This window comes from Pararge aegeria, chromosome 8, assembly GCF_905163445.1.
Source record: "Pararge aegeria chromosome 8, ilParAegt1.1, whole genome shotgun sequence".
Lineage (NCBI taxonomy): Eukaryota > Metazoa > Arthropoda > Insecta > Lepidoptera > Nymphalidae > Pararge > Pararge aegeria.
In genome coordinates this window covers 11,383,605-11,402,420 of record NC_053187.1, presented here as the reverse complement: position 1 = coordinate 11,402,420, position 18,816 = coordinate 11,383,605, and the positions used below count along the sequence as shown (strand labels likewise).

General features: G+C 33.4%; 2 protein-coding genes across 4 annotated transcripts in view; one reads left to right on the top strand and one right to left on the bottom strand.

Moving 5' to 3' along the window:
* LOC120625691 (cyclin-G-associated kinase) overlaps window positions 1–9,676 on the bottom strand; it is a 33,429-nt gene extending 23,753 nt beyond the window's left edge. For both annotated transcript variants that reach the window (XM_039892825.1, XM_039892826.1), the window contains exons 1-5: window positions 9,389–9,676; window positions 6,756–7,160; window positions 6,093–6,190; window positions 5,446–5,671; window positions 3,758–3,913 (exon numbers count right to left, since the gene is read on the bottom strand). In XM_039892825.1, the coding sequence (XP_039748759.1) occupies window positions 3,758–3,913; window positions 5,446–5,671; window positions 6,093–6,190; window positions 6,756–7,160; window positions 9,389–9,521 (1,018 nt within the window). In that variant the 5' untranslated portion in view covers window positions 9,522–9,676. The remainder of the gene's footprint in view (window positions 1–3,757; window positions 3,914–5,445; window positions 5,672–6,092; window positions 6,191–6,755; window positions 7,161–9,388) is intronic.
* Window positions 9,677–10,657: 981 nt separating this feature from the next.
* On the top strand, window positions 10,658–16,356 carry LOC120625890 (E3 ubiquitin-protein ligase NRDP1). 2 transcript variants are annotated; one of them, XM_039893149.1, is made up of 7 exons: window positions 10,658–10,982; window positions 11,062–11,204; window positions 11,419–11,501; window positions 11,956–12,161; window positions 12,975–13,133; window positions 14,560–14,690; window positions 15,654–16,356. In XM_039893149.1, exons 1-7 carry the CDS (start codon window positions 10,893–10,895, stop codon window positions 15,790–15,792), a joined length of 951 nt encoding a protein of 316 aa, XP_039749083.1. In that variant the 5' UTR covers window positions 10,658–10,892; the 3' UTR covers window positions 15,793–16,356. The 2 variants fall into 2 exon arrangements, with proteins under 2 accessions (XP_039749083.1, XP_039749084.1); XM_039893150.1 differs by having other exon boundaries at window positions 10,660–10,982; window positions 12,975–13,130.
* Window positions 16,357–18,816: the final 2,460 nt, after the last annotated feature.

The window sequence follows — 18,816 nt, the reverse complement described above, 5'->3', positions numbered from 1 at the left end:
TAAATTCTAATAAATAAAAACAATACTCATCATTGCGAGCATATCCATTATCTCTAGCAAGCTTTCAAGATGCGAGTGGAGTCCAAGTATTCATGCGCCACGGGTCATTTAAACGAGAAAACAATCGGGCACCCGAAAAAGTTGAAAACACCTAAAATGAAAAGAAAACGTGATATGAAAACGAGATTAAGGCGTTATTTGATAAGTCACGTGCCTTCAGACTGTGAATCAATTAAAAAAATAATTTCGTTTAATTTTTTATCTTTTCCAAGATTTGTTCAGTAAAATCTTTGGTAGTTTGAAACACTTAAGTTTAGAAAGTCACGTGTTGCAGCGTATTTAAAATTGATTGACAATTTAAGTTAAGATTAAAGAAACTAAAGGCATGAGACTTTCGGCTTAAATAAACAAACATGCAATGATGTAGCTCATTCTCACAGAACATAGAAAAGCTTCGACTAATATGATAATTACATGCAAATCATAAATAAAATATTAGCCATACGGAAGTTTAGCAGAGTAACGTCTGCCTTTTTAATAGATAATGCAATATTTTATTAAATAACGTGATAACTAACACTCCATTAATCGATACCTACCTAACTAATTCATAATTATCTGCTTAATGAAACCTACATTTTTGATTAGATAAATAAAGATAGGTACGTATACGAATAGGTAGATACGTGCAATAATATTAATGATGCAATGACTATAACTATCGATTCACCTGAAAATATAACACATTCGTGCCTGATATATGTAACTACAGTGCCTGTATGTTAAATGCAGTATAAAATCAATGTTATACTTTACCATCACCATAACAAAATCTATTAGGAATGTATGAAGCAATGTTTTTAATCAAATTAATAACCGTTTAATAAAATAGTGTATTTTAAACTAATCGTAAAACATTCATATTATGAAGATTATAATATGTAAAAAAACTAAACCTCTAAACCTAAAAGGAAGATAACCATGGAAATAATACCTGGATAATAATTCACAGGTAATGAGGTGATCGATGTCATCAGATTTTTAGAAAAAAAAAAAAAATACGGAGCTCTGATACAATTTAATCAATCGACGTGGTCTATACTAATATTAGAAAAGAAAACCTAGTAGAAATATTGGGAAGAATGTAAAGATGTCAAAATCAGATGTCTAAATGAGTTGATGAAAAATAGTTTCGAATAAATGCAAAATTCGTTCAAATGTTTAGGAAAAATAACACACAACCCAGAGTTTTAGGTAGTTACAAATACAAGCTCGTTTCGAAAGGAGGTTACTACTGGGACCACTAACAGCAATGATTACAATTTCAAGAAACGTGTGCCAGTTTTCATAGAAAAGTAACCTTAAAAATCTTTAAGCCCTAAATAGTCGTATCACACTTAGGTATATGTAGGAATGACTGTTTTAATATTATTTTGGACCGTGACCATTTTTTACGCCTAGTAATTTGTGACCCCCATTAGACTTCAAAAGTAGATGCTGCTGTTATCACAGATAACGGTAAGGTTGTCATCGCGTATTTTTTATGAAAACTTTTATAGCCAGAGATTCAGAGTTCAACTGAAACCAAGTTATATAATTATGTATCTAATACCCAAAAGGATAGTAATAGGTATATACAGGTGTCTAAAAATATGTCCATTCCAATTATCATGGAATATTTTCAGTTATTTGTGCAACTTTTCAAAAAGTATTATTATTAGCTGATTATTATGGGCTTATTTCACTTCAACTTTACTTTATAGAAAATTCAGTCACGATGACAGAGTACTTCTTTATTAGTAGCTGTAGATACCTGCGATATTAAACGGTATTTAATATCTCCACACTTTAAAAAAAAACTGTCTTATCCCAAGAGTATAAGAGTTAAAACCTATAATTTCAAATTGGTTTAGCAAAGTTATTTACATGAAGTAAGTAAAATAATGAAAAGATTTTTATAGGAAAGTCTGAAATTCTAATATAGACAGTTTCGTTTAACATCATTTACCTAAGAAGTAAACAGACATTTATAATAATATAGATGATAGTCTTAGTAAACAGATATTTCTATATTTCTTTTTCGTTGACACTTGAAGAGTCCATTTAGAAATTCTGCATCTTTCCCATAAAAAATATTGTGAACAAATAATATAATATTGTACATTAGTAAGCGTTAATTCTGTACTACCTGAATTGTTAGTATAAAATGCTAGCTTAAATTTCAAAGTTACCCTTAAGTCTTCCGTGAAATCCATTCAAAGTATTCCTCTTACATAGTTACACGACGAACTGTCTCATAAATAAAAACAATCCAATAATGGTGATGATATATCAGTTTATTTCCCTTTACCTTACAATGATATAAATAAACAGAAATGAGTTGTGATATGATCCGGCAACTTCGTTACACAACGGCAGACTTGCAATAGCCCAATAATCGCGTAAGCGAAACAGGAAGATAACAGACTGTGTAAATTACACATAATATTATATGCTTTCCATATACATTTCCATTTCCTAAATGTAATATTTCTAATTTTATATTGTCTGCATAAATCCATGATTCATGTTATAGTTTTGTACAATCAATTAGCTTATAATTAATATTATTTTACCCTCGACTAGTAATACACACATAGAATGTGAGACATAGAGCAAATTTACAAACTCTTAATAGTGCCAATTATAAAGCCACATTATGTTAGTGCACTTTCAAAGTATGTTTGGCTTCCCAGATGTTAGTAGCGTAAAATGAATGAATGTGGAATGGTCGAACACCTATATTTCCTCTTAAGTTTTTAACCGAAAATGGCTTTAATATTCTTGAAAGCTTAACATTGTAATCCACTGAGACAATTGTTCTGACAATTTTGCGTAAAGCGAAATATTTTAGCAATCTTCAGGAGTATAATCAATAAATATTTCATAATTATGCACATACAACTAAAAAAATGTAAATTAATTATGTCACGATTACGGGGTTTACTATAACTGCTGTGAAATATTATATCTTACGATCTACGGGAATGTTTACAAGGCTTGAATCGTAAATATTAATAAAATAGTGCAATTAACTAGCTTGTATAACCTAAACCTAATAATTGTACACACTTTTTAAATGTGTACCATCTTTTTTGGTCATAGAAAACTTTTATAAGCTAACATAAATTTTAATAAAAAATATTGAAAGAAGACACATCCTTTCGATTAAAATCTAAGATTATTGAACAATTATACAAAAAATCACTGTTGCTTACTTATTGTGATTTTATATTTTTAATCTATTTGATACGGCAAAGAGCACATAGCGTCTTTCAAGCTTGGTATATTCCTTTACAGAAATCAAAATAAAAGAAAAATTAAGAATTAAGTATAAAAAAAAAATGTGAAAGTCAAATAAATGCTATACTACCTTCTTGGCCAATATTTATCCAATATAGTATTTCTTACCTTTGCTGATGTTCGTTTTTGTGGTAATCGATATTTAATGTAAAACACTGTACAATTAGATACGAAACTCAATCCAAACAAATCTCATGAGAAAAAAATAATAAAAAAATTTGAGTGTAAAAAGTCAAAAAATGCTTGACCATTTTTAGCTCGAGTCGTAAACGCAACAGAACATAACAATGGACCGGTCGGATGTGGAGCTGCAAATCATTTTTTGGACACTTAAGGCGCTTTTTTTATCACAAAAATCGATGGGCCGCGACGCGTTACGATATGGTAGTGTAATATTTACTTGACTTCTTATTACCTGGCGAGCTAGTGGCCACAGATTGTTCAACTTTTTTACGCTCAAATTTGAGTGGTTGCTTGAGATTGATGTTGTTTGACTCCGCTATCGCCGCCAGCCGCTCCAGCACACTGCTTATCGACAGCCGCACCTCGGGATTCACCGTCAAACAACCATCTGTGGAAAAGCCCCTCGTGTTACTATACTAATATTATTAATGCGAAAGTGTGTTTGTCTGTCTGTCCTCTACGCCCGAACTAAGCAACCAATCAACTTGATTTTTGGCATACAGTTAGTTGAAAAAGCGGACAGTAACATAGGCCAAGAAAACAAACCGTTACTACGCGATTTCAAAACCATAATAAACGCGATAGAAGAACGCGGGTAACAGCTAGTATGTTATATGGATTGAATTAAGAACATAGACTTCACATTCAGACATTATTGTATGCAGTGTGCATTGTGTCTAAAAACAGTGAAAACGCCCCGCGCACGTCTCATCTGCGGAATGGTGCTTTTTCCCATTTTCACATATTTTCATGGTCTACGCTTGGAACATTAGAGGACAAAAGGTCATCTTCTAAATGGTAGAAATTGTCTAACCGTTTGTTCGAGAAAACATTCTAAAGTGGAGTTGTTTTTGATGGTTCAATATTAGTCGTGTTTCTGTATGTTTTTAAATCTGTGTGGCTATATGTATAAAATAATCGTATTAATTAAAAAAGTTCAAGCCATATTGTTTCTCTCTTACAGGCCGTGTTATTATCAAATAAATTGCAATATGTTTTCAGTTCCTTTTTTATATCTGGGAAGCCACGAAGTTAAACTCTGCGGCGATGATATAGATGCAAAAGAAGTAGGACCCTTGAATCCTGCGATAATCTTATATGTCTTCTTATAACATGTTAGACACTGCACAGGGCATACAAGGAGCGTGTCCTGCAACATGCCGCCCTGTGTATGTCAATTTGAGACGTAGCTGTTCGCGCCTTTCAGACAGGGACACAGCAATGCAACGATGCTGCTTAGCGGCAGCATTAGCATGGCAATACTTACTACTTCTTCCCTTATATACACTAGAGCTCTGTCACAAAAAGTTATATTACTACTAGAAAGTTATATAACTACTAGAAAGCTCTATTAGTTTTTTTAACTTATGCTCTACAATTATTTATATTTTACGCAAACCTGCGTTATTAACGCTAGTACCTACTAGTAGTACGGCAAGGTAACGATAACGTACTTTATTTCGTTTTAACGCTTTAGAAATATCAAACGATAAAATTGCAGCTGTTTGTCAAGAGTTGGGACGCAAGACCTGCTGCTGTATGGTGACAGCAGACCTGAATATAGTTGTCACCACCCCATTTGGTTAAGTAATGCAGAACGGACAGAGGACGCTCCTTTGTGTTAATACTACCATCTATCATACCATATGGTATCTCCAACCCGGTCTGCTCAGCGTGGTGATTATTGGGATTCACAGAGTCTTTCCAATTTTAATCGCTCGATCGACGATCGGTGACAATATTGTTTTGTTACTGATCATTATTACCATCATCAGCATATTAAAGTGGGAAACTAGCCTCTTCTCTCATAGGAGAGAAGGTTATAGAGCCACCACGCTGTTCATACGCTTATAATTATTAACAGTTTAAACTCTTAAAATAACATCAATCTCTTCAATATTACTGTTGAAATATACTCACTGATAATTTCATGGAAGCATTTGTAGCGTTGATCGTTGGGGTTTAAATTATAATTTCCATTCAGTATGGCCAACTTAGCGGAGTCTTCGAAGGGATGTTGCATGTAGCACAATGTATATAGTATACATCCTAGGGCCCAAATATCCACTTCATGATCTATTTTACGGTTATCCCAGGTGTCTAGCATCTCTGGGGCACGATACATTGGAGTTGTAAATTGGGCCAACTAGAAAAAAAAACATAAATCAATACACATTTTTTCTTTGTTTATATCCTGTAACGACTGATTGCATAAACACAAAAAAAACACAACCTCCAGAGAGATGTACCAACTTCGCGGGAGATATTATAGTGTACTAGTGTGTGCAAACAAAGGTGCACTCTCTATTCTCTCATACACATAGTCCGATGGGACGGCAACTCAGACAGGAAAGAAATCAGGCGAACGACAGCCAGCTTAACGTGCACCGCCAATATCCTATTAGGCTGTTACGAATTTCCTGATAGCGAAATCATTTATTGAAATCATTAATTTATTGTCCCAACCAAGGGTCCAAACTACTAGACCAATGAGGCAGTAAATACCAATCTCTACTCATCAAAGAAACAACAGGTACAATAATTATTGTTATCCAAACAATTCTTACATTCTCTTCCAACATATTCCTTTGATTTGCACTCCATGAAGGATTAGGAGCAAACACATCTGTTGTGGCAGAACCAAAATCGCACAACTTAATTGTACCTGAAATTTTTATAGTTAAATTACACTTTTTCATTTATCCTTGCATATTTATAAACAAAAAATCATGACCAACAATAGAATTGTTCAAACAGAACAGAAAAAGGAAACTTTTCAAATCCATACTATTAATAAAGTTTCACATTGCATCCTGCATCGCTGCCAAACAAGTGGAAATAATAACCAAATAATATATGTGTAATTATAACAGGGAGTACACTTCTCCTATTTACTGTTTGTGGACACGTTAATTATATGCCTTGTCAGGGGTTATAAGGGTTATTGTCTCCTGCCTGCTAGCCCTGCTTGAGCATTTAGGATACATTTTATCCTGTAGCATCAAAAACCAATTCTCATGGGATTTCTATGATCTACGGTACACTAGTAGCAAAAAAAAAAATTTGACAAAATTTTGTGTACCTTCCATCCTCAAGATAGACATCAGATAGTTATTAGCAAGTCAAATAAACAGATTCTGTGCAATGTAAGAAAACTCAAATGCTTTTAAGTCTAAGGCGAAAGGCAAGCAAAGTTAGTCTAATAATAATTGTCTACAAATCAGCTTTACCTTCATTTGATATTAGGAAATTTTCTAATTTGAGATCACGATGTGCTATTGGAGGCACTTGCGCATGCATATGTTGTACTGCTTTACATGTCTGGTAGAACACTCTAAGAATTGTGGGAAGAGGAAATGCCTGCCCTCTGTTTTGCAATGCTTCCATTAAGCTTCCACCACTACATAGATCTGTTAATAGTAAATACTCCCCCATTCCATGGCTAGTTTTCCCTTTGTCAATAAATGAAGCAGCTATGTATTTTATTATGTTAGGGTGTCCAGATAGCTTCTTTAATATACTAATTTCTTGTATAATATTTTTGTTAGCTTGTTCATCTGCAGCCATTAGCCTTTTCAAGGCATATTCTGCTCCTGATGATACATCTTGAGCAACAAACACAAATGCAAAACCACCTGTAATAACAAACAATTGAGGACAGTGTTCTTTTATTTCAGTATCACGTTACAAAGGAACAAATGAACCACCAACTGTCATAATATGAGAAAATAACATCAGACAGTAAGAATTAGGTATACTGTGGAACTAAGGAACTCAAGTATGCTGTAAAAAAAAACTTATCACCAAGGTAGCCAACGCATGCCCAGGATGGCAACAGCAAAAGTCTTTCTGTCTTTTTAATCTTTTAAAAGTAGAGATATATTATATCTCAACTTCATTTTATCTAACATGTTTGGTGTGGAGGTGTTGCGTGCCTTGTGTGTTTTTTTTTAAATAATTATGTACATTGTTTTTTTAAAATAAATATGAGTATCTTTCCTTACTTAATTTCTTTTCCTTATTATATCACACTTGTTATTTGTTTAATTTTCAAAACATAGTAATGATGAGATTGTTTATAGTTTAAGATAACTTTGAAGAAAATATATATATACATATTATGTTTTGGAGACAAATAAAAGTTTTTCAAAAATTGACAAAGTAATATATTAATACATCTGAAAGAAGTAGTTGATGCATTTCATTTCACTAATATTCTATCACATCAATGACGATGGAATCTTTCTTCTTCCTAACATCCCACTACTGGGGGCACAAGCCTCCTCTCATAGGACAGACACATTTAGAGCATATACCTTAGCTTGCCAATGCCAATATATTAATGTCACTGGGAAATTTAACCCAGGATCTTGCAATCTGTTGTTGAGCATCACTAGACCAATGAGGCAGTTTATCCCATAGCAATCTTGTTTATTGGCAATTGTCTTTCTTTACACATAAATACTGACGGTTGAACAAGAAAATTAAACGCTGTGATTAAATTTGTGTTACCCACCAAATAGAAATGTTACCTATGGTTTTTCTATTTATGGCTACAGGCTTTTCGATGGGCAAATCACCTATTATAGCATCACAAAACCTCAAAGTAATACTTATGGCAACAGCAATATAAATAGATTCTATAGTGTACACTCACAACATGTTATAGTTTTAAGTTTTAATGTTTTCTCTACAAAGCAAATTTTTGTAATGTTTTTGAGAAATAAAGATCTTAAACCACAATAGATTGATTTTTTTAAGAATACCATAGCCAGTTATAACAAATAATTGGCTATGGTCCAAGTAGGCTTTAGTAAGCCTTCTCAACTGGCATTAGATAACAATATGAGTTAAAACCCCATTACATCACTGCAATTTACACTACAACTATTATAGGATTAACAAATGATGATCCAGCTTGAATAGTTTTTTAACTGAAAGTGTTTAAGTTCATAAATAATATGAAAAAGCAAATTTTAAACACAACAATGTAAAATATTCCTCCGAACTGCCTAAATGATAAATGAGCCAAAAACAAGTAGCAATCTATATAATTCGAGAGTGCATTGTTTCATTAACCTCAGCTTGTTCAAGTCTATTTAATAATAATAATCTTTATGTTCAGATTTAAATCTATTATAGATTTTAACTCAATATGAAAATAAAATAAATAAATATTAAAATCAAATAGACAACTTTTTGTGTTTAGCTGGTCACATCATCCCAAAGCAACTTGACGGGTACAATCCCTCAAGATGTTTTTTCCTTTCAGGAACATTATTCTCTGATAACTCAAACAGATTTGAGAGGTTAAGGATTCCATTTATGAGTTTTATGAGTGATCAGAAAGTGAACTATGAATAATCTCTGCCTCAGCTAACTGCCTGACACACTTAAATGCATACAATATGTACATATATGTATATTTAAACATATGCTTTTTTTCAGGATCGGAAACAAATGAAGGAGTAAATTCTTGTAGTCCAACCCCTAAACTTATTTAAGACTTATTTTTATATTTAAATTAGTTTTTACATTTACTAAGCGTTTTAATGAAACAGAACATCTGTAGAGTATCCCAAAATATTCAAAAAAATATATATTTTATCAAAAAGATGAGAAGAGAATAGAAAACAACAAGTTGCTTAATTAAATAAGGATTACTTAATTTGCTTGCCGAATATGATGGATATTCATCATTTATTTTATAGATTTGACATGACATGTAGTTTAAAATGCAAGACAATGACTTTTGACGCCCACCAATCAGTAAAATAAGTACAGTGACCCAATCACTATTACAAATTGTGGATAAGAAATATTTGAACCCAAAATTTAAATATTATTAAATATTTTTACTTACCCTCGGCGATAACTTTTTTTACTCTTAATTTCATATTCCCAATTTCAACAAATTGGCCAACAAAATCATTATCGCTGCCACCGTTGGCACCTCCAGAGCTGAAGTACCCCATCGCAGACTTAAACACACTCATGTTGACCACTGTTTTATTGAATTTATTTTAAATCACAAAATTAACCAAACACATATTGTTAACAGCTTCGTAACCTTGGATCCATATCTTAATTATTTAGTAGATGCCTGATGAAATACACGAAAAAGAAATTGCAGAATGGCAGAAAAGATTGGTTTGATTCAATACAATGACAGATTAAAATAATATTACCATTAGAGAACTACTAAAAGCTACCACGTTAATTGGCTTTTAACTTTAAACTACTACTAATATAATTTACGCACACGGTTTCAGTGATTCTTATTGCGCATTGTACGCCTGAAATGAAAATGTGTTAGTTAAGTAAATAAAGAAATGAAGTAAAGAAATGGGATTGTTTATCTTTTGTAGAGAATCGTGATTTAAAACTCAATGAAACTAAAATGCGTCACGATAAAGAAAATAACATAAAAAATGTTTGGTAGAGAACAAGATAAAATTCTATTAGTAATATAATAGTAAACGAAATAATATATTGTATTATATGTATTATAATATTTTACATTAAACCTTTCCTATTAGGAATCCTGGAATTATATCTATATCCATCTCAATCTCTCGTGGGCTTCTACTACTTTCAAAAGTTTCATTTGGGCTCTTTGTGAATTATTGCACAGTATTTGATTTTTTATCATAGTTCTGCTATACTACTGGGCAAAACTTTGTATAGAGATAGCTTGCATTCTGAAAACGTACATAAGATCATTTTTATTCCGGGCAAACTAATGATCCTCAGATTCTTAAACTGAATCAATCAACAAGAATCCAGAACTAAACCACCTTTACTATGAGCCTAGCCTTATTGGCAAATTCTGATCATTCATTTTAAGTTAGTCTAAGGACACCATCATTTACTTTTATGGTTAATAGAACTTCTAAACTTCTAGACTTCGAAATAGAGTAATAAAAATAGGCCCATTATATGATTTGAAGATTGTTGAAATTTATTAAATAAATTAAAATTAATTCTACTAAAAACGTATTTAATTATACTTTAAAGTGAGCCACACTACAGCACCATAGACTAAAATTGTCTGCGTTTCCAAGTCACTGACAAGAAAATGAATAGGGGTTGCCGTCTGCTTCTGGTCTGTGCCCTAACTGTATCTTAAGGCCATTAAGTCTGTAAAATAGGTATCTTTAAACTTTTCTGTGGTGCCGTCTTTTATCATAAGTTCAGTTGTTTTTTGTTGTTATTATTTGGTAATTTCTTATGTGATTAATTCACTAGGATTTGGATAACATAAATCTATGGTCTGAATGTGATCTATTATTTAAAGTGATTAGTTGAGTTAATAAACTTTAACTGCACGATCAACTGATGAATGTCTATCAGCCCAAAAATCAAAAATGGGCTTTGAAATCAAAAGGTTTCAAGGTGACGTCGATGAAGAACTCATTTGTCCTATCTGCTCTGGAGTTTTAGAGGACCCTTTGCAGGTTTGTGTTGTGCAGATTTGAAGGATACTATTATATTATTTTATTGAAGTGGTTCAATGTTATCATGGTATTGTTTTAGGCACCTGCTTGCGAGCACGCTTTTTGTCGAGCCTGCATAAATGAATGGATAAGTCGTCAGCCCACTTGTCCAGTAGACCGGCAGGCAGTGACCGCTAGCCAACTTAGACCAGTTCCGAGAATACTGCGTAACCTACTTTCCAGGTACAACATTTCGTAACATAAATACACCTACATATATATACCTGTTCCTTCCACTTTATTTTCAGGTTATGAAATCGTCAGTTCCAAATAAAAAATAAATAAATAAAATCACATTGTTTGCATTGTGTATTATTTTATCGTCTTACATAGTTTCTTAAGGCTAATTAATTTTTTAAAACTAAATAAAATAATCAATCAATGTTTACCATTACAGATTATGTACCAGCTGTGATAATGCACCTCACGGATGCAATGCTGTGTTAAAACTAGATTCTCTGGCTTCACATTTAGTTGAATGTATGTAGTAGTATTTAATACCATAAATTTATGTCAGTTTGTTCTCTAAATATCGAATGTTACCTAAATTAATTTTTCGAATTTTAGATCTATTAAAAGACATGAATTAATAGCTTATGTCATCAGTAAATGATTAATTTTAAAATAATTAATACATTTTTATTACAATTGGCTCTAAAGTATTGGTTTTTGTTAATTCAAGTATATATTTACCCTAAAAACCCACTGCCTGATAGGGAAAAACATTTCACAAAAAAAATACCTGAGAGATTGATCTCTTGTTGATCAAGACTTGATAACCATAACACACTATTTCAGAGCCAATTTGTATGTTTTATTTTAGTTGTAAGTATATAGTGGTGACTACCAGTGAAACTTTTATTACTTATATTTTGACATCTTAATACTTTACTTTTAAGTTCTAAAACTAATTAAATGGATGTTGATGTAACAGGTGAATTTAACCCCAAACGGCCAATGCCATGTGAAGCAGGCTGTGGCTTGGTAATACCAAAAGATGAGCTGGCAGAACACAATTGTGTCCGTGAGCTTCGTGCTCTCATTGCCACTCAGCAGAGCAAGCTTATTGACTATCAGCAAGAGCTTGCAGAGCAACGTCTTATTATCAATGAACATAAAAGAGAGTTGGCATTGCTTAAAGTGAGTAACAATAAGCTATAATGTAAAAAACCAGCCCATAGGGCAACTCCATCTATAATGCATACGAATAAAAAGAAGAGTTTCAATACTCTATTTATTCTTGTCTTATTATGTCAAAACAATCTTTTCACTACTTTTAAGTTTAAGGATATGTATTAAAAATAGAAAATTAAACAAGTGCATGAAATAAAAATATCAAATCGTAAAATCAAATAATGCATTTGAATCTTTTTCAAAACTATACATAATCTTTATTGATCAAAAATGTACAAAATAAAATCTTAAAAGTCTTCAAAACCAATGCAGCGAGGCATAGTGCCTAAAAAAAGTCTATGCCTTTTTTATATTTGAATTTTTATTAAAACATACTTTTATGAAATAAGACAAGTTAAAAAAAATATACAGCATTTGATTATGGCAAATTTGAGCATGTTAATTTCAGGAAATCTAATTCTGCCACTTACAAAATGCATTATCAAAATAATTATTTATTTGCCAGAATGTTTGTATAAAAGAGATACTAGAATTTTTCATAAATAAACCGTAACATTCTATTAATTAATAGTGTAATAAATGTAAAATATCTCATCTATTAATTATTACTATATTTTTTATTTTTTGCTCTAAAAAGTAATGAAAAGATGGTTTTCGTAATGATGAAGAGTAATAAGGATGTAAATATGTGCTGACCCTTATGCAGCTTGTCTTACTCTGGGAGTTAAGATCTATCTGTATTCGCAAATCTGGATGAATAGAAGCTACTCAGTAAGATTATTTTGTGTTTTGTTTATTTGTATTGTTTATTGTTTTTAGGAATTCATGCGTGCGATGCGTGTATCAAATCCGACGATGCGTGCTCTCGCAGATCAGATGGAGCGTGAGGAAGTTATCCGCTGGGCAAATTCACTTACACGAGCACGAGTCACGCGTTGGGGTGGCATGATATCCACGCCCGATGACGTCCTGCAGGTGGTAATATAGCAGCAGCCTAGCTTGGCACATCACACACTGTCCTTGTGCAGAGCTATGCTTACAGGTTTATACTGTAACCAGTCTGATCCTACTCAGCTTAGATGAGTTAATTTTGTAGGATAACTAGCGGACTTGGTAGGCAGATGTTGGCCGCCGCAGACAAAATATATTTCTTTCATTAAATTATATTGAGAGGTGGCAGCTGGAAGCCTGGAAATTTATAATTGTTTATATTTGAAAAACAACTAAAATGTTCTTAAATATTCACGAAATTCGAAAATTAAAGAAACTGAAATCTCGACCACCACGCCATCTACCGGCTCCAACTATAGTTAAGAACACATATATCCAATCAATATATTTTTTAAAAGTACAATCGTTACAGATACCTATGAATACCTGAATTTTGTATCTATAAAACTGAAGAATATTTATTGTTTGTATGAACACGCTAATAGCTGGAAATATCAGTACTATACCATCTTGCATTTGATGGCCCAATACTCGACTAAGATTATAGGCTACCTAAACAAGTAATAAAGCAGGCGGGGTATTGTGTAGAATGGGAATTAAAGTTTTTAAATATGGATAACGTAGCATGGTGAGGGGGGAGTACATTAATAGTTATAAAGATTTATCAGAAACGGTAATCGTAACATATTCATTGTTAAGAATGCTTAAGTTATTCAGTAAATTGAAAATGATTTAGGTTTACTGTATTTATTTATTCTAATATAATATATTTTTAAATTAGTAGTTATTTTATAGTTAGTTTATTTTTTGATTGATTACTAATTTAAGATGACTGAAAGTGTGTTTGTTTATTTATTTGTTTGTTGGTCCTTACTTTACGCCCTAACAAAGCTGTTAGGGCATAAAGTAAGGACGGAAAGAAAAAAAAAAAGCGGAGAATGACATGGGCTAATTTTTATTTTGGGGAAACGTAACAAAGTCAAAGATATCTTTATACAAGTAGGCCTATATGTGGCACTTTTGATGCGTACATTACATGAGAATTCCACGGTAGTGAGATGATGGCGATATCCATATTCTTAAACTTAAAACTAAAGCTGTCCACAACAAACTTAGAGAGGTGTTCTTTTTTTGTTATCACCATCATCTCACATTGTCATTTAAAATAATTAAAAGAGGATACTGATTAGAGCAATAATTCACACCCAAGCTTTTGTATCTGTATATGCTTTTTTATATTACGTAGTCCTTAATACTATTATAGCACTTTTCTATAAGCCTACGTTTAATGCAAACTTTGAACTTTTTAAGAGACATCTCCAAGAATAAATTTGTTTAAAGACGTTGGATAAAAAAATATGGAACATCTTGGTAGTAGTGGTATAGGCCTAAACATTAATGTACAATTTTGCATGTTTACAAAGAAATACAGGTAAATTTAAATTTGAAACAGATGATGATCAAGAGAAGTTTGTCAGAGTCCGGCTGCCCACCACACATCATTGACGACTTGATGGAGAACTGTCACGAACGACGATGGCCGCCTGGCTTGTCTTCTCTAGAAACAAGGCAAAATAATAGAAGGTGTGTGTACAAATTTAAAAACCATTCGCAAGTCTTATTTTTTTTGATACACCTGTACTAGACTAGGGCTCCTATTTTCCAAAGTATTTTAGCACTATTAAACAATTACAAACTTAATTAATGAAGACTGCAGTCCGTTCTGGAAGTTGGGGTCTGATGGTGCTGGAATAGAATCCTAGGACTGGTTAACGTAGTATTGGCACCCCGACTATGGTTGTTGTTGCAGAGAGCCTTTAGTCGCAAGTTGCCCAAGACTGTGGAATGTAGAACTACCTGAAAAGACCTATTTCGAGCAGTGGACAGTCCATCGGGTGACAAATTAAAGTCAATAAGGCGTGTTTGATCGGCAGCTGGTTGGACGCACTGTGTGCTGGTAAATAAGATAAGCAAATGGTTTCATCTGAAATCCAGGCGGTTGTTGATATATGTTGGCTTAGTGGGTTCAAAACTCTGGAATTTATTATTAAGGCTTTAACATCCCACTGTTAAAAGACAGGAAAGATCTTGGACCCTGAAGCTGAAGCTCAGAGCTTGAAGCTGCGTCGATAATGAATTAAAATTTTTGGGTTAATATGGGGACTCTCCGAAGAAAATTAAGTGGTATACTTGGGCATACACAGGCCAAAAATTAATTTTAAAATAGGAGTTCCTCAGGGGCCGGTATAAGGACCTTATATATTCTTAATAGAATATGGATCACCTTCCATACTGTACTATAAGACTCATCACAGGAAAGTTTAACTATAGTGCTATGTTATATTATCATCCCACTCGTGTTTAATATTTAGAAATTCTAGAAATATCTCTTGACCCTTACAAAGAACAATAGTGTTGAATAAAGTATTTAAGTTATCTCTTTACTTTGTTTGTTTCATATTTTAATTTGTACTCAAAGCTTCGTTCCTAACTGTCACATGCCACTCTCCATAGATGAAATTCTAGTTTTAACTTTTGCTTTCACAGGTTATACGAGAAATATATTTGCAAACGAGTGCCTGGGAAGCAAGCTGTGCTTGTGCTGCAATGTGACAATACTCATGTTGATGAACACATGATGGTGGAACCTGGACTTGTAATGATATTTGCTCATGGTATTGAATAACAAGAATTACGAACTTTTTGAGTGCTATCAACTTTTTATTCTTATATATTGGTATTAATGTGATCTATAATAATTTATTGGCTTTCCGATTGAAATAAGATTAACACATGACTGCAGTCATACAAATGATGTTTCTTATTTAGAATATAATTACCAATATGATATGGTACAACATTAATAATTACTTAGCGATGGATGTGTTATTGAAGTAAAAGCACGATTGTGTATTTCTTCTGTAATCTTTCTTTTTTTACATAAATCAATTTTATGAAACATTCCTGAGATATACAAACTGCTTCATTAGATTCTTAAGGATTGTCAGAATTTTGTATTACTTTAGTTTAGTGACTGAGTGCTGTGTTATGTTAGAAAAATCGTTTAATTGTGCTGTAACATTATATTTATATAATTTGCTTTTCGTTGAAAATTGTCTCTGAGAATGATTATAGTTTTATATCATTTTTTTTTCCAAAATAGTGCATATTGTGATATTACCGACAACTACATATTTTCCCATTTTATATTCGCAGTATAATGTTGGCTAAATTAAATACTTTTTAAATAATATAATGCAATAATATTGTTTTTATTATTGAAATACCTTATCAACCCTTTTAGCTTGTATAAATTAACGTTGCGGTGCTCATGACACTTTATCTAAGTGTAGGTTTGTAGTATGTAGTATGTAGTAAAAGACAAAAGTCTTGAATTGATAAAACACTAAAGCTAACTTGTTTGATTTCAAAACATCATCTACATCTCATATCCTATGCAGACTCACACATGCTGTTTGACCAGGTCAGGTCAGGCATAACATATAAACAAGTTATATGGTATTATTACCAGTAACCGTTAAATTAATATAACAAAATCTACGTCAAGCAGTAACTTTTTTGACAGGTGCTAATTCGGGGCGACTTCGCATCTCTCTGTATTCAATTCAATTTTGGTTTTATTCCTCACGTTTGTACCAATCTCTATGTTTTAATCTTCGGTTTTTATGAAGACGTTAATTTGGAAACTTCTTGGCATATGATCTTAATTCGTCTTGTCTGTTCATTGTTCCGAGGAGGTTATCCTAAAAACTAGAACCCAGAGCCGTAAACCCGGTAAATTATAAGAAAATAAGATTCAATTCAATTCAATTCTTGTTTATGGCTTTTGTCTGCGCCAACTGGGCACAAGGTATTTCGCCAATGTCTTGTAGATGAAGAAGGCACGAAGGAGATTGATCGGTGAAACTAATGAAAAGTTAATTTTGAATTTGTACCAAGAAATAGTTGTTATTAGCTAGTTAGCTCTTTAACCTAAGGACACAGACAACACATGCATATATATCTTACACGGATATTTTTTGTACATTATACTTTAATTTTATTACTTACTATATATTTACATAAAAATCTACAATAAGGACTGAAAACAAACATTAAAAAACATTTAACACTCAAAGGACGGGGGACTTTGGGAGGAAGAATGGTGGGATTATGAAGGTTAACTCATGTTTCTTGGGACGTAAACTTTTACAGTTCCACTGTAGCAGGGTTATTGGGCCCATTTTGGAGTAGTTTAAAAAGTTGGCTTAAGTTTTTGGCAACGTTGGGCGGTAAGGGAATTTCACTACATGGAGCGACAATACTAAGTAGAAATTCGGAGATAAACTCAAGCATTTTACCTTGGGAGGGAGGGTTCTCAACATTGTTGTTGAGAGCGCATCCATTAGGAAGGGATGAGGAGTAATCACCGACAATAGTCTGAACAGCTTTTTTATCGTAGCCCTTTGCTAGAGGAGCTCGGGGACGAGGAGAGCGGAAAACTGTTTGCCGGTAGGAGGTTTTGGAGGAAGTTACATTAGTAGGAGTAAACATTTCTTTTGTTATCTCAGCATAGGACCTGCGGACAGGAGGAAACTGAGATGATGCTTCAATGTAAGATTTATTATTCTGAGACATGACCATTTTAATAGATTGCTGCCTGGAGAATTCTGGGCAGTCTTTATCAGTAGCAAAATGACTACCAGAGCAGTGTAAACATGTAGATAATTCCTTGATGACCAAACATGAGTCACCTGTATGGGGCTGAGCACATCTGTAGCATCTGGGCTTAGATCTGCAGATTGTTTTAATGTGGCCAAAACGGCAGCAGTTCTGGCACTGTATTGTTGGAAGTTTATATGTTTCAACTGGCAGTGAGGTGTGGTATGAATATACCTTAACAGGAAGCATTTGCCCCCTGAAGGTTAGGACAACAGATTGGGTAGGCACCCAAGTGATGACACCCTCTGTGACAGATTTTCTGTTCAGTCGCCTTGATTTCAGAACCTCACCACAGCCAGGCGGGAGCTCTAGCGAATCAACAAGCTCGTCCATCGACCAGTCCACGGGAACTCCTTTCACCAGCCCCATTCTGGTTATGTTGTATGTGGGAATTATAGCTCTATATTTGCATAACTTCAAAACTGGACTAACCAGAAAGTTGTTGGCAGCTTGGGCAGAAGTAAACTCTACAGTAATTTTGTTGCGGCCTATATTTTTGACGCCGTCGTGGATAATTGAACCAATTTTGTGTTTGTGCAAGAATTGACCGAAATTTATAGCCCGTAATGACGCTCCAGAGGATGGGTCCTCCACTTCCCGTGAGACTTGGACGATAAAAGGCCCATTATCATCGTCAGAGTATGACTTGGCGCCTTCGGTGAAGGAAGGATGTATGTAAAGGCTTTGAACGGATGGGTTTACCTGAGTAGGATCAGTTATAGTTTTTTTGGCCGCATATACGTTGGTATCCTCTCCTTGTCGTTTGCGAGACGAGGCTGATGCCCCCGGGTCGGGCGGCTCAGGAGGTGTATCTAGATCCATTTTACTGGAAACACTATAACTACAGACACATAATAAATATTTAACCAACACCAAATACGGTTAGATTTATACGAATATCACCAATAACAACTATTTCTGCTGCTGTGTAAATTCACATAAAACACCGAAATTACACCGGAATCTCACTAACACGTGTGCACAAATT

Bases quoted from the DNA above. Each gene is read 5' to 3' on its own strand.
- LOC120625890 (XM_039893149.1), top strand. From the start codon at position 10,893: ATGGGCTTTGAAATCAAAAGGTTTCAAGGTGACGTCGATGAAGAACTC. The intron at 11,205-11,418 runs GTACAACATTTC...TTACCATTACAG, and splicing joins CTGCGTAACCTACTTTCCAG to ATTATGTACCAGCTGTGATA. The intron at 11,502-11,955 runs GTATGTAGTAGT...TTGATGTAACAG, and splicing joins GGCTTCACATTTAGTTGAAT to GTGAATTTAACCCCAAACGG.